This window comes from Vicugna pacos, chromosome 6 (assembly GCF_048564905.1).
Source record: "Vicugna pacos chromosome 6, VicPac4, whole genome shotgun sequence".
NCBI lineage: Eukaryota > Metazoa > Chordata > Mammalia > Artiodactyla > Camelidae > Vicugna > Vicugna pacos.
In genome coordinates, this window is record NC_132992.1 from 60493081 (window position 1) to 60507215 (window position 14135).

Here is a 14135-nt window from a genome sequence, read left to right on the forward strand (position 1 = left end):
AAGAAATAGAAGCCATAAAAAAGAACCAAACAGAAACCCTGAAGCTGAAGAATACAATGGCAGAACAGAACAGAGAGCATTAACAACAGGCTTGATCATGCAAGAGAAAGAATCAGCAAACTCAGACTGTTCATTTGAAATTAGCCAATTAGAGGAACAAAAAGAAAAAGAATGAAAAAGAGTAAAAAAGTCTATATGAATTACAGAATACTGAAAAACAAACAAGTATTTGCATCATGGTAGTGCCAAAGGAAAAGAGAGAGGGAAAGGGAGAGGCAAATGCTTATTTAAAGAAATAAGAGCTTAAAACTTCCCAAATCTTGGGAAAGAGATGGACATTCAAGCACAAGAAGCCCAAAGAACTCCATGCAAGATCAACCCAAAGAAGATGACTTCGAGACACATAATCAAACGCTAAAACTCAAAAACAAAGAGAATTTTGAAAGCATCAAGAGAAAAATGACTCATCTCAAAGGGACTCTCATAACTTTATCAGCAGATGTCTCTGCAAAGACCTTGCAGGCCAGGAGAGAATGGGATCACATACTCAAAGTACTGAAAGAAAAAACTGCCAAGAAGAATACTATTTGCAGCAAAACTGTCCTTCAGATATGAAGAAGGGATAAGGACACAATGAGCTAAAATTTAAAAGATTGATAATACCAAATGCTGACAAGAATGTGGAGCAAATAAAATGTCCTTACATTGCTAATGGGAATGTAAAAACGGACAACTATGTGTAAAATTGGCATCTAATAAAGTAAAACATACACCTTAAAAACAAGACTGAACCATGAAAAAATAAAAATCTGAACAGGTCAGTTACTAGTAAGGAGATAGAAGCAGTAATCAAAAACCTCCCAACAAAGAAAACAAAGAAAAGTCCAGGACCAGATGGTTTCACTAGTGAATAATACCAAGCATTTACACAAGAATTAACGTCAATCCTTCTTAAATTCTTCCCCAAAAAATGGAAGAAGAGAGAACACTCTCCAATTCATTATACGAGGCCAGCATTACCCTGATACCAAAGCCAAATAAGGACACTACAAGAAAAGAAAACTACAAGTCAATACCCCTGATGAATACAGATACAAAAATTCTCAACAAATACTGAAAAAAAAAAAATCAACAGCACATTAAAAAGATCATACACCAAGACCAAGTGGGATTTATCCTTCAGATGCAAGGATATTTCAACAAACACTAATCATTAAACATGAAATATCACATTAATATAATGAAAGATTAAAAAAAATCATATGATCTTCTCAACAGAGGCAGAAAAAGTATTTGGCAGAATTTGAAACACTTTCATGATAAACACTTTCAACAAATTGGATATACCTCAACATAATAAAGGCCATATATGGCAAGGCCACAACTAATACCACACTCAATGGTAAAAAGCTAAAAGATTTTACTCTAAAATCAGAAACAGGACAAAGGTGCCACTCTCCTATTCAACACAGTACTGGAAAAATTAGCTAGAGCAATTAGGCAAGAAGAAGAAATAAAAGGCATCCAAACAGGAAAGGAAGAAGTAGAATATAGTCTGAAACATGCAAATGGCATGTCCTTATAGAGAGAACACTCTAAGTCTCCACCAAAAAACTAATAGAACTAATCAACAAATGCAGTAAATTTTCAGGATACAAAATCAGCCTACAAAAATCAGTTGCATTTTTATACACTAACAACGAACTATCTGAAAAAGAAATAAAGAAAATCTCATTTAGAATAGCATCAAAAACACTAAAAGAAAAGCTAGGAATAAATTTAACCAAGAAGTTAAAAGATCTATACACCGCAAACTGTAAGACATTATGAAAGAAACTGAAGAAGACACAAATATGGAAAGATATTCCATGCTCATGGATTATATGAATTAACACTGCTATAATATCCATACTACCCAAAGCCATCTATAAATTCAATACAATGAAAATTACAATAGCATTTTTCACAGAAATAGAAAAAAATTCCCAAATTTGCATGGAACCACAAAAGAACACAAATATCTAAAGCAATCTCAGAAAAGAACAAATGTGGGAGCATCACAATTCCTCATTTCAAACTATGTTACAAAGATACAGAAATCAGAATAGTATGGTACTGGCATAAAAACAGACAGATAGACCAACAGAATAGAATCAAAAGTCCAGAAATAAACCCATGAATATACCGTCAATCAGTATTTGGAAAAGAGTCAAGAATATTCAGTGGAGAAAGAATACTCTCTTCCATAAATGGTGCTAGGAAAACTGTATATCCACATGCAAAAGAGTGAAAGTAGGCCCCTATTTTACAACACTCACAAAATCTAACTCAAAATGAATTAAAAACTTAAATTAAATATAAGACTTGAAAATATAAACCTCCTAGAAGAAAATACAGGGGAAAAATTCCTTGATGTTGGTCTTGGCAATGATTTTTTTTTGGCTATGATATCAAAAGCACAAGCAACAAAAGCAAAAATAAATAAGTGAGACTACATCAAACTAAAAAGCTTCTACACGGCAAAAGAAATTATCAATAAAGTGAAGAGGAATAGGAGAAAACATCTGCAAACCATATATCCAATAAGAGGCTGATATCCAAAACATAAAAGAAACTCATACAACTCAACAGCAAAAAGACTAATAATCCAAGTTAAAAATGGGCAGAGGACCTGAATAGACATTTTTCCAAAGAAGACATGCAAATGACCAAAAGGTACATGAAAAGATGCTCAAAATCACTATTACAAAAATGCAAATCAAAACCACAATGAGGTATTACCTCACACCAGTTAGAATGGTTAATACCAAAAAGACAAAAAACAAGTGTTGGCAAGAATGTGGAGAAAAGGGACCCCCCTTGTACACAAGTGGTGGGAATGTAAATTGACATAGCCACAATGAAAAACAGTATGGAGGTACCTCAAAAAATTAAAAATAAAACAACCATATGATCTAGAAATCCCACTTCTGGCTATATATTTTAAGGAAATAGAATCATTATTCTAAAAAGACATCTCCATTATGTTCACTGAGGCATTATACACAATGGCCAAGACATGGAAACAACCTATGTATCCATCAACAGATGAACAGATAAAGAAAATGTGAGATATACATGTGTGTGTGTGTGTGTGTATATAATACTATTCAGTCACAAAAAGAAGGAAATCCTGCATCTGTGACAACATGGATAGAACATGAGAGTATTATGCTAAGTGAATAAGTCAGACAGAGAAAAATAAATACTGTTATGATCACACTCATACGTAAAACCTAAAAAAAAAAAATGCTGAACTCATAGAAACAGAGAAGAATGGTGGTTTCCAGGATCTGGGGGGTGAAGGAAATGGAGAGATGTTCGTCAGAGGGTACAAACTTCCAGTTAAAAGATGAGTAAGTTCTAGGGATCTAATATAAAGCATGTTGAATATAACAATACTGTTCTCACTACAAAAAAAACTCATTAACTGAAGTGATAGATATGTTACTTAACCTTGTGGCAATCATTTCATGATACATACATGTATTAAATCATCATGTTGTACACTTCAGACTTTATGGGTGTTATATGTCAATTATATCCCAATAAAGCTGGGGGAAAGTAGTAAAATAAGTCGATAAAAATAAAAAACAAAATAGATACTGCCTTTGTCCAATTGTGTTAAAAATAAAAACATTTAAATTTTATAATTAAGTGAAATTATAATGCTATATAATGCATTCAAAGTCCCTTGCCTTGTTTCATTATATTCACTAATTACATTTAGTCCCCCAAACCAGATGATTTTACAAATAACCCCATATAAATATTAGTATTTCTCCATCAAAATATAACACCCCACTAAATTAGCACTCTGAAAAACAGAAGTTTGATACAAAATACCCTTCAAAAGTCAATACTCCAAATTCCTCATAAGCTACAAATTTCTCATACAGCTAACTATTCCCCCAAATGTTTGAACAAAACAACTGAGTCATAAAGAACATTAACTGTAGCACTGTGCATTATAATTGGTACTGGTTAACAGTTTCCAAGGACATATTTAAACATATCCAGGGTTAGATAGAGCTTGTAACAAATAGGTAGGCCAACAATGACATCCGAAGAGTCCAAAAACAAGCAAACAAACAAAAATTTATTATTTAAAACAAAAAATTTTGTGTTCAAAGTTTCTACATTCTTCAATTAACAGTTTTACAAAGCATATCTTATTAATACTAACTTATAGAATTGATAATTTTAAATTAATGTATGTACTGTACTTGTCTTTTTCAATAGTTTCTTGATAAAAAGTAAATTGGTCCTGCATATAGTCTTCATGTTTATGAAAAACATCACACGTTGGCTTCCAGCTATAGAAAAAAATATTGTAATTAGCATCTCAGAATGATAAACAAATTATAAGAGACAATAAAAAATGAAGGTAACCATTTACAGATAAACAAATCTTTCCCTTCTTGGAGAAAACAAGTTTACATCAGGGAAAATATTCCCATCGCCCATCACCACCACTACGACCATTCATGCAATCATACATATGCTCAAATATCAATATTCATTAATTTTTACATAAAACCTATTTTGGAATCATGACAAGGGAATGAGTAAATATGATATGTCAGGACTGTGGACTGCTTTGACATTTCTAGAATATAGTCTGAAACACTCCAATATCAGGCTTTCTCTCTCATCATACTTCTAAGATCTTAACTAAGAATAAGAAATTCTTTTAGAGTAAACATTTAAAAAGCTACAATAAGGGCTAAACAGAGGCCTTTTTCTCCATTAAAATTTAGAAAGTCAGGTTTTACACTCTCTTGAACTTGAAAGAAAGAAACTAGACCAAAATGAATTATAAAATCAGACAGCAGGAATAAAATAAATATTCAAATTACACATTTGTTTCATTATGATTCAGAAAATATTACGTATGTGAAAAATCTAAAACTAGCATACACCATGGCAGCTCCCATTCTAAGTATTGTTCAAATATTTCTTCTAGCTCTTTTTTCTAATCTTTTTTATTTTTTCAGATTCAAAAAGTATGCATACTCACTTTGGAAGCACAGAAAAGCGTATATTAAAAAATAAGTTTCATCCATGTTCTCAACATTGAGTAATAACCACTAATATTGTTTAAATAAATTGTTTCCAGATTTTACTTTAAGCATATATTTTAACATTTTTAGATCATATTCACATAAACAACATATCCTCATCTAGCACTTACTTTTAAATTATATACATTTCCTTTGTCACTAAGAATTCATCATTAAAGTTTAATAAATACAACATATTACGTAATTTATCTAACTATCCCAATATTGTTGGCCATTTTTGGTTAATTTAAGTTTTTAATAACTTGTACTTAAATACTTGTCTGAATTTCCAATCATTTCCTTAGAAAATAATCCTCAAAATGGAACTATAAGGTCAAAGGTTATATATACATACATTTTAGATATTTTTTAAATTCCATAAGAAATACATTTTCACTGAAAAGATACTGTAAGCATTCTGATGTACATATTTCTAGACTTTTTCTAATTATATATAATTATATAATTACTAAATTGGGTTCATACTATAAATGTTGTCTTAATGTTTTGTTCAATTTGTAATATACTGTTAACATATTTGCATGTCAGTAAATATTCACTTACATCATAATTTAATGGGCCACCTACTGTTCATTCATATGGATATACCAAAATTCATTTAACAAATCACCTAATGTTGGATATTTGAATTGTTTCCAATGTTTCCCTATCATAAAAAAGGTTGAAATAAACACCTTGTTGTATATTACATCTTTGAGAAAATGCGTAATTATTTCCTTATGAAACATTCTCAGAAATGGAACCATTTAATCAAAAGTCATATTTATTTTTAAAGTTTTAAAAGTATACCAATATGTCACCCAAAAGGTATACACCAGTATATATTCCTACAGTATATAAGAGAGGTGATTTTCTTATTTTCTGGCTAACACTAGGTATTGTCCTTCTTTAAACGTCCACAAAACTTAAAAGCAAAAAAAAAAAAAATTTACTACTGCTTTAATTTGGATGTCTGATTATTCAAAAGATTGAGCATTTGTTCACATGTTTATTAGACATATATTTCTTCACTTTGGTATTTACCTGTTTACCTTCTTTGCCCACTTTTCTAATGGGGCTTTAGCTCTTATTAATTTCCACAAATACTTTATATTTTTTAAATTAACATTTTTTCAAATTTTCCTTTCATTTTCCATTTATCCTTTTGCCTTTTGTATCATTTTGAGGTATTCTTCTTCTCAATTTGTACATGGCATATTTATCCACTATTTACTACCACAAAGGTTTCTACCTTTGATGACATACTTAGGCCTTCTTCTCTCAAAGATTATAGTCACCTAATAATATTAAATGATAATAAAGAATAGAAGAATAAAATATTCTTCTAATACTTTGATGAATTCATTTTTCACATTTAAACTGCTTAACCAATATGCTGAAATCATGAACTAGAGGTATTCATGCATTAAAATCAACACATCCTACTAACTCTCCTCAGAACCCGGCAGAAAACAAGCCTATATAAAGTAAAATGTATCTTGGACACAGCAGGTTCTAAGAGGAAACTATCAGTACTTTTCTAGTACCCATTGCAGCTAGCTGAGGGAAACCACTGGTAAAACCTACTAAAATAAACCTAAGACAGACTAAAATAAAAAGTTCAACAGTAGTTTTTTTGGTTGCTCAGATCGCCAAAAAAATTAAACTAACTCCAGTGTTAGCAAGAGTGTAAGGAAATAGAAACTCTCATATATTGTTGATGGAAGTATAAATTAGTATGATCTTTTTTGGAGAGCAGTTTGGCATTATTCATCAAATGTATAAATGTCCATAGTCTTTGATCTAGCAATTTCACTTCTAGGAGTTCATTCTATAGCAATAGGTATACAAATATGGAAAAATACCTGTATACGTTGCTTATAACAGGAAACAACTGGAAATAACCTAAATGTCTATTAGTAGGAGAATGATTAAATAACTTAAGATACAGCAATATTATAAAATACTATGGAGCTGTTAAATAAAAGAATGAAATCTATACATAAGCATTATATGTATACTACCATTTATAACACATTATTGTTAAATTAATAAAATAAACTTGAAGAATAAGTTTGGTATAACTCCATTTTTGAAAAAAAGGAAAGACAGATATACAGATAGGTGTGTATATAAGCATATATAATAATGATGTTGAATATGTATTTTTAAAAGCCTAAAAGGGTACTCACTGTTATGAGTGATTACCTACAAGGAAGAGGACAGGGTGGGGCTGGGGAATGCAGGCAGGGAGAAACTTTACTCCATACTTTTGAACAATTTTTGAATTTTTATACAAGGTATGTGTTACTTTCATAAAATTTTAAAACCAGTATTTAAAAAGTAATGGGGAAAAGCCAAAGAAGCTTATGAAAATTTTGAATAACAAAATATTTTAAAACAAATATGATTCTTAAATATAGTACTTAATACAAAGACAATGGTCCACATAAAATTAAATACAGAAAACTAACACTTTATTTTTATAAGTATCTATAACACACAATTAAGATCCATTAACAAGTTTTCATTTCAAAATGTTTGTCTAATAATAGATGTAACCACTAGAATCCAGAACTTGAACCCATACTGAAAGAATTCTGAACATGTTGAATACTTTCATTTTGAAAAACTATTAATTTTAGGCTAGATTTCCCTAAAAATAAGATATTGAAAATTCAAAGATGGAAATTATTTCAAATTTACTTATCTAGCAGGAATTTTATATACTGAGCCTCAATTATTCAAAATACTGTATTTAGACTAATTAGATCTGAATTAGAGAGATCTTACGACACTTTATTTTTCTTTTGTATTTTGTGATCTCTTTTACAGTGGCATGGAACAAGGCAATTGAAGACTTATTCATCACTTTGCTAATATAAAATATTACTTCAAAGTAACTTCTTTAAAGCAACTATAAACTCAAAAACCTTGAATGAAAGAATCTAATGACAATTATTGAAAGTTTATTTCTTTAAAATACTCACTTAGTACAGTTGTCTTTGATCTCTTTACTATGCTTACAATAATGCCCAATTTCCTCATCTGTTGTATTTATAGTTTCATGTATCTTACAAATAGCTGCTTTATTTTCTTTAATATCTTCAAGGCATTCTGGAAAAAGGACATACTTATTTTCTTAAGGAGGAATCATAAACTCAAACAAATATAGTAGGAAAAAAAGGTATGGCAGCTAACATAAAAAAGGAGAACTAGAGAACAGAGAGCAAGTGAGGCTTGAGATGGGAAGGGCACTCTACTAAAAAGTACAGAACCAGAGTCAGGCTTGCTCCTAGACCAAGAAGCTAAGAATCTGTGTTTGGGACTGAAGAGAAATAAATGTCCCCGTCCCTCAAATTAAATGTAAGAGGGCTAGGTTAACTGATACCTAAGGTCAATGGCATCTTATGATGTTATGAATTCATGTAAACATTTACTCATATGATACTAAAATAAGAGTTTTGTTTTTGACAAATGTGAAATTTCCATTCATCTCTTCCATGTCAAATATTTAATGCATCTTCAACTCACTTATTTCTTTGTTACTAGTGAGTAAATACAAGATAAAAATAAAATATATTTTTTAAAAAGATTAAAATAAATTCTTAATATTCTGCATTCTTTTTGTTGCAGAAAAGATAACCAAAATTCTACCTTTCAAAACTATTAAGAAATTAACAGTTGTACTCTAATAGTTTTTATGTAGGATCTTAAAGTATTACGTTTATGTAATTTGCTTTATCATTCCACTCATAATTAGTATTCCTTAAAATGTAGCATCCATTAATCCCAGCTGCTGACTTGATGATTTCTAAAAACATTTTTAAATTTTCACTCAAATCTTTGAAATAATCTGTTATTTGAAAAAAAACATTTTCAATTGCATTTAATTAAGGGTCACTTCTATTTAAAACAAAATTCTTAAACACAAAATAATTAAATTCTGAATACAGAAATCTATTACTGAAAAACTGTAGTTAGGGTAAATAACTCTTTATTAGCCACTAGACAGAATCGGGGAAAAGTTACAATGCCAGCTATAAGTTACCCTAAACAAGGCGACTGCATCTTATATACTATAAAGATTAAAAAATGAAAAAATCTTTGTCATGCAAAACTACTTACTATTAATTCGTTGAATCATATCTTCCTTAGTACTTATATCTTGCTCATACTGGAAAACTGAAATAAACAATTCTTTTGTGATTTCACTTCATTATTAAAATGTCAAATGATAATACAAATAGTTACCTATTTCTTTATTTTCATTTTATACCTACCAAATTCTAGCAAAAGTCTGTCCAAACTGACAAACAGGCTGTCATTCATCTTGGATACTATGCTAAAAAAAAAAAAAAGTAATAGTAAGGAAGGATTTTCTAAAACCAAACTTTGGACACAGCATTATTACAGAAAAATGTGGGCGGAGCAAGAACTGGGGCGGGGAGTAAACCCCTTCATCCCAGTACTCGGCACAGCCCTAGCAGGTACTCAATAAATACTCGCTTAATACTCGCATGACTGAAACTTCGTTGATTGTTTACACGTGGTAATGCCGTAAGTCACTGGATATTCTGGAGCCCAAAGAACCCCAGATTTCTCAAAAGGATGTGCCCTTTAAAATAAATACTCTCTCTGAGTATGTCCTTTCTCGACGTGTATACTACTACGCGTAGCAAAATTCTTAAAGTCCTTCACCAACAGCGAGGAAAACCTACAGGAACCGTGCGATTTTACAGTTGCGAATTCACCACAAGAATCCAGAAAGTGTAGGTATTCACAGGACTACCAAGCCGCATTAAAAAATACGCCTGAGGCAGGGTTGGGCTCTCTCGTCACCCGCAGATTTCTAGGAGCTACTCTGCCCGCGCGTTTCGAAGCGGGAAGTTCGCTCGCGGACTCTCTTCACAGCCTCCTCGCGTCCCCTCAGCCGCGCCCGCTCCCGACACTCCAGCCTCGCGGTGGCCCTCACAGCCTCGGGCGGCAGAGTGGCCGAGGGCGAGGCCGCGCGCTGGGGAGCCCCCAGAGTGCCCTGGGTTCGTACTCCTAGGGCAGGGCCGGCCAGCCCGCCTGCCCCCAACCCCTCAGGGCCGCCTGCCGGGGGAATAACCGCCGCACACTGTTCCTTCCCACCCACCTCAGCCGCCCCTCTGAGACCCGAACGCCCACGCCCTTCCTTTCCCGGTCCCTCAGGACTCCACTCCGGGTCGCGAGCGTGGGGCCGCGACAGCGAGGCGAGCCCCGAATGGCCAGAGCCCCGCTTTGGCCCCTCCCGGCGCTGCGAAGCCCACGGCAGGAGCTGCAGATCGCGCGGAGGTGCGAGATCCGACTCCCCGCGAGACCGGCGCAGCGGCGCTCACTCCTCCCGCCCCGCTCGAAGCCTGACCCCAGCCCCTCGCCGCCCGGAAGGGCGTGCTGGAGTCAGAAGCCCCAGCCCCAGGCTGGGGAAACTGTCGGGGCTGTTATTTTAAGACTGTTCATTCCGCTTGTAAAATAAAAGTTTAAAAGATTATTTGCAGAACAGCAATAAAATTGATATTAACTTTAACATGACGGCAAAAACCACTCGAATCAATCGTCAAAATTCATTTTCACATTCAGCATTTTTCAAAATTGTTGAAAACCAAGTATAGAGATTCAAAATCATTTTCATTCAAACTTTTTGTAGTTTCAAATAAAATGCGCATTAATATTTTCTGTCCAAAATGCTGTTTTTGGATAATTTATGCTCCTAGACTTTGTCTACATATCCAAAATGAAATAAAGACTTCACTTTTTAAATAATTTAAAAATTATTTATAGTTTATAACTTGTTCACAGTAATTTAAACAAACCAGTCCCCCAAACTGCCTTCATTGTTTGTATATTTCTGGTGAAAATGTTTTTAATATTTTAATAGTTTTTATAATATTAAAGTGAAAATGTAAATATTGATACATTTAATAAATGACGTAAATAATTGCCTCAATTCACTACAACCTAAGTTGTTTCACAGATTGTTAAAATGAAGAAGATACTTTCAGTTTGTTTTTTGTTTTACTTAAGTACTTCAGGTCATACAGGCATAACCAATGTTATTATGTGATGTAATGGTGCTCATTAGTTAGTATTAATGATAGTGAGCCATCAAGGCTAATTTAATGTGTGATGACATAAGAGATTTAGCAGCTATATTTCTTATACTTGTTTATAATATATTTACTAGTTACCCCTTTTTAGGAAGGCATGAGAATAGATACGAAGGCTAAATTATCTTTTGGTTTTGCTTGCACTACATTGCTATGACTGTCAGGAAAAATCGGTATGTGGAAAGAGTTGATCCACTTCAACTTAACAATAAGTTTTCTTATGAAATATTGTGGAAACCTAAAAACACCACTTTACTGAAACCTGAAAATCAATTTATTTACATTCACATATATGCAAATTCTAATTACTCTCAAAAAAATATACCTGAGTTCTACCAACTTCACTACCACGTATCCCACCCATTCCAAAAACCCCTTCTGGAAAAAGCAATAAAGATGAAGATGTTCCATCCATTGGAGGGTCTTAAATAATAAATTTGATTCTCCTCTATAAATCCCCTCAATGAAATATAGTGTTATACTTGAAAAATTAAAGAACATTGACTCAGGTAAACATTTATCCTAACAAATCATTTTCTGGGAAAGAATTCCCATTAAAATATCTCCCTACCTTTTCTTTGCACCTTCCCCTATTGCTCCATACATGCAAATCAGAATCTGAAAAAATGCTTAGTTTAAACCTGCTGTCCATTCTAATTGCACTCTATTACTCTTTGCTTTAGGACTAAATTTATCCAACAAAAAGCATATTTCCTGCCTACAATTCCTTTCCATTCCTTTCCTCACTGACTTTTTCAACTCAAACGCTATCCCCCATTACATTTAACTGCTTTCTCAGATAATCTATAATATGTTTTTATTCAAAAGTAATGGTCTTTACTTAGTCTTAAACTCCCATCTTTTTTCTAACTCTCTTCCATACTTGGTCCCATTAAAATTCTCTGCGACACTAACCCTGACTTCCAAGTATAGTCAGTTACAATGTGTCAGTTTCTGGTGTACATCACAATGTCCCAGCAAGACACTACTTTCTTACAGTTCTCCCAGTTCTCTACCTGATCCTCTGATTTTAGCTTCTACTTCTTTCCCTCTCACCGTCCTTACTCACTGTAGACTCTTACCTAAGCATTTTCTTTAACTCTTCCCCTCTCTATGCTTTCTTTGAATTATTCATTCATAATGGCTTCATTTATCACTTCTGTGCTTAAAACTCCCAAATCTATATTTCCAGTTGTATCTGAGAGTTACCCAAATATTTTCACTTACATGCTGTTCCATTAATCTGAGTTCATTCTGATCCAAATCCAAATCCAAATCCAAAGTCATCTCTTCCTTTCACTCTAACATACTGTCTCAGAGGCATAGTAATTCTCCCAAAAATCAATACATGAAAAGTTGGTATCTCATATGACTTACTACTCCCTCTTATAAATATTCACAGTCTTGTTGATTTTTTCTTTGATATGTCTATTGTATACATCCAATCAATTCTATAAGCAGTCTTTGTAGTCAGACAGATGTGGATTCTATCTGACTTCTGCTTCTGACATTTGTTAAGTCAAAACTACGGGCAAGTTTCTAACCTAAGCTTCAGTTTCCTCAAATGTAAAGCAAGAATTAATAATTCTACATCTTGGCTTCTGAGACACAGTATTTACCTGATTTTTCTTCTATCTCTAATAATTTATCTATCTCCTCTTTCAGACTCATCCTCTTCTACTCAGTCATCAAATATCATAAATTCCTTAGGTTCAACCCTAGCCCTTTTCTCTCATTCTGTTCTTGTCTTTAAGTAATCTCATCCCTGTCTACAGCTTCCAATACAACCACTGAACATGTGACTCACAAAAGTATATCTATAGAACAGAACTCTAGTATCAGTTCAAGTCCTTAGAGGCAAATAACAGAAGCTGATTCTGGCTGATTTAAGTAAAAATCAAGTTTGTTAACAAGGATATTGTGTAACACAAATAAACAATTCCCCAGAAAAGCTAGAGGAACAGGTTCGGAGACAGCATAGCAAGGAGTAATGCCCAAACTCATACTACAGAACTAGAGCTCAGGACACCACCATCACAACCAAGCACTAAAGGCTGCAGTTGACACCAACACAATTCCTGCTACCACCAGTACCACAGTTTCCCTGTAAACTTGATCTTATTTCAACTGCCACCACTACCAGAGGGGATTCTCCCTAGGACATTCTTCTCTGTGTCACATATTCCCAGTTGAAAATTTGGGATGGGTACATTTGATTGGAAAGCCTAGGCCACATGCTCTGCTTCTTCTTCCTCTCAGATTTTTAAGGTAGGAAGTTCTCCAAACATAAAAAGTGGATTTAAATGCTGGGAAGTCAAAAATAATAGCAACTTTCCATGATATCTATCTTCTGAGTTCCAAACCCACATATCTAACTGCCTACATGATAAGCCAAAACACAATTCATGTTTTTCCCCAACTAATGCGGTGCCTTTTCCATTATCTCTTTTCATAAATGGGACCAGTATCCATTTGTGCATACCAGAAACCTAGGCATCACCCTTGACAGTCTTCCTCTCCTGTTGTCCCTTGCATCTAATCTATCAAAAATCCTACCAATTTTACCTCTTAACTATCTTTCAAAATTCATCCATTTTTCTCCATTTCAGTTGCCACCATCTTAGTCCAAGTTGCCATCATTCTCTCACTTCGATAATTGTAACAGCTTCCAAATTGGTTTTCTTGCACATCTACTCTGGCCCTCTTGCCCATTCACTATCGATCCCTCAACAGAGCAATTCTTAATTGTACATTTAATATTATGTCTCTCTTTTTCTCTCTCTCTGTCTCACACACACACTCCCTGAAATATGTCTATGGCTTCCTATTGTTCTAAGAATAAAGGACAAAATCCTTATCATGGCTTACAATGCCCTTTATGATTCTGTCCCTACCTATCTCT

At 33.5% G+C, this 14135-nt stretch overlaps 1 protein-coding gene across 9 annotated transcripts in view; it reads right to left on the bottom strand.

The window, feature by feature from the left end:
- C6H14orf39 (chromosome 6 C14orf39 homolog) overlaps positions 1-14135 on the bottom strand; it is a 134960-nt gene that overhangs the window by 91205 nt on the left and 29620 nt on the right. For 7 of the 9 annotated variants that reach the window (XR_012073663.1, XR_012073662.1, XR_012073661.1 and 4 more), the window contains exons 3-6: positions 9386-9447; positions 9231-9287; positions 8093-8219; positions 4266-4355 (exon numbers count right to left, since the gene is read on the bottom strand). Coding sequence is in view for 5 of the 9 variants with exons in the window: in XM_072963164.1 (XP_072819265.1) it covers positions 4266-4355; positions 8093-8219; positions 9231-9287; positions 9386-9434 (323 nt within the window). In the remaining 4 variants the exon portion in view is untranslated. Of the gene's footprint in view, positions 1-4260; positions 4356-8092; positions 8220-9230; positions 9288-9385; positions 9448-10242; positions 10366-14135 lie in introns of those variants that run through there. The other 2 variants (XM_031679107.2, XM_072963167.1) reach the window with 2 other exon arrangements.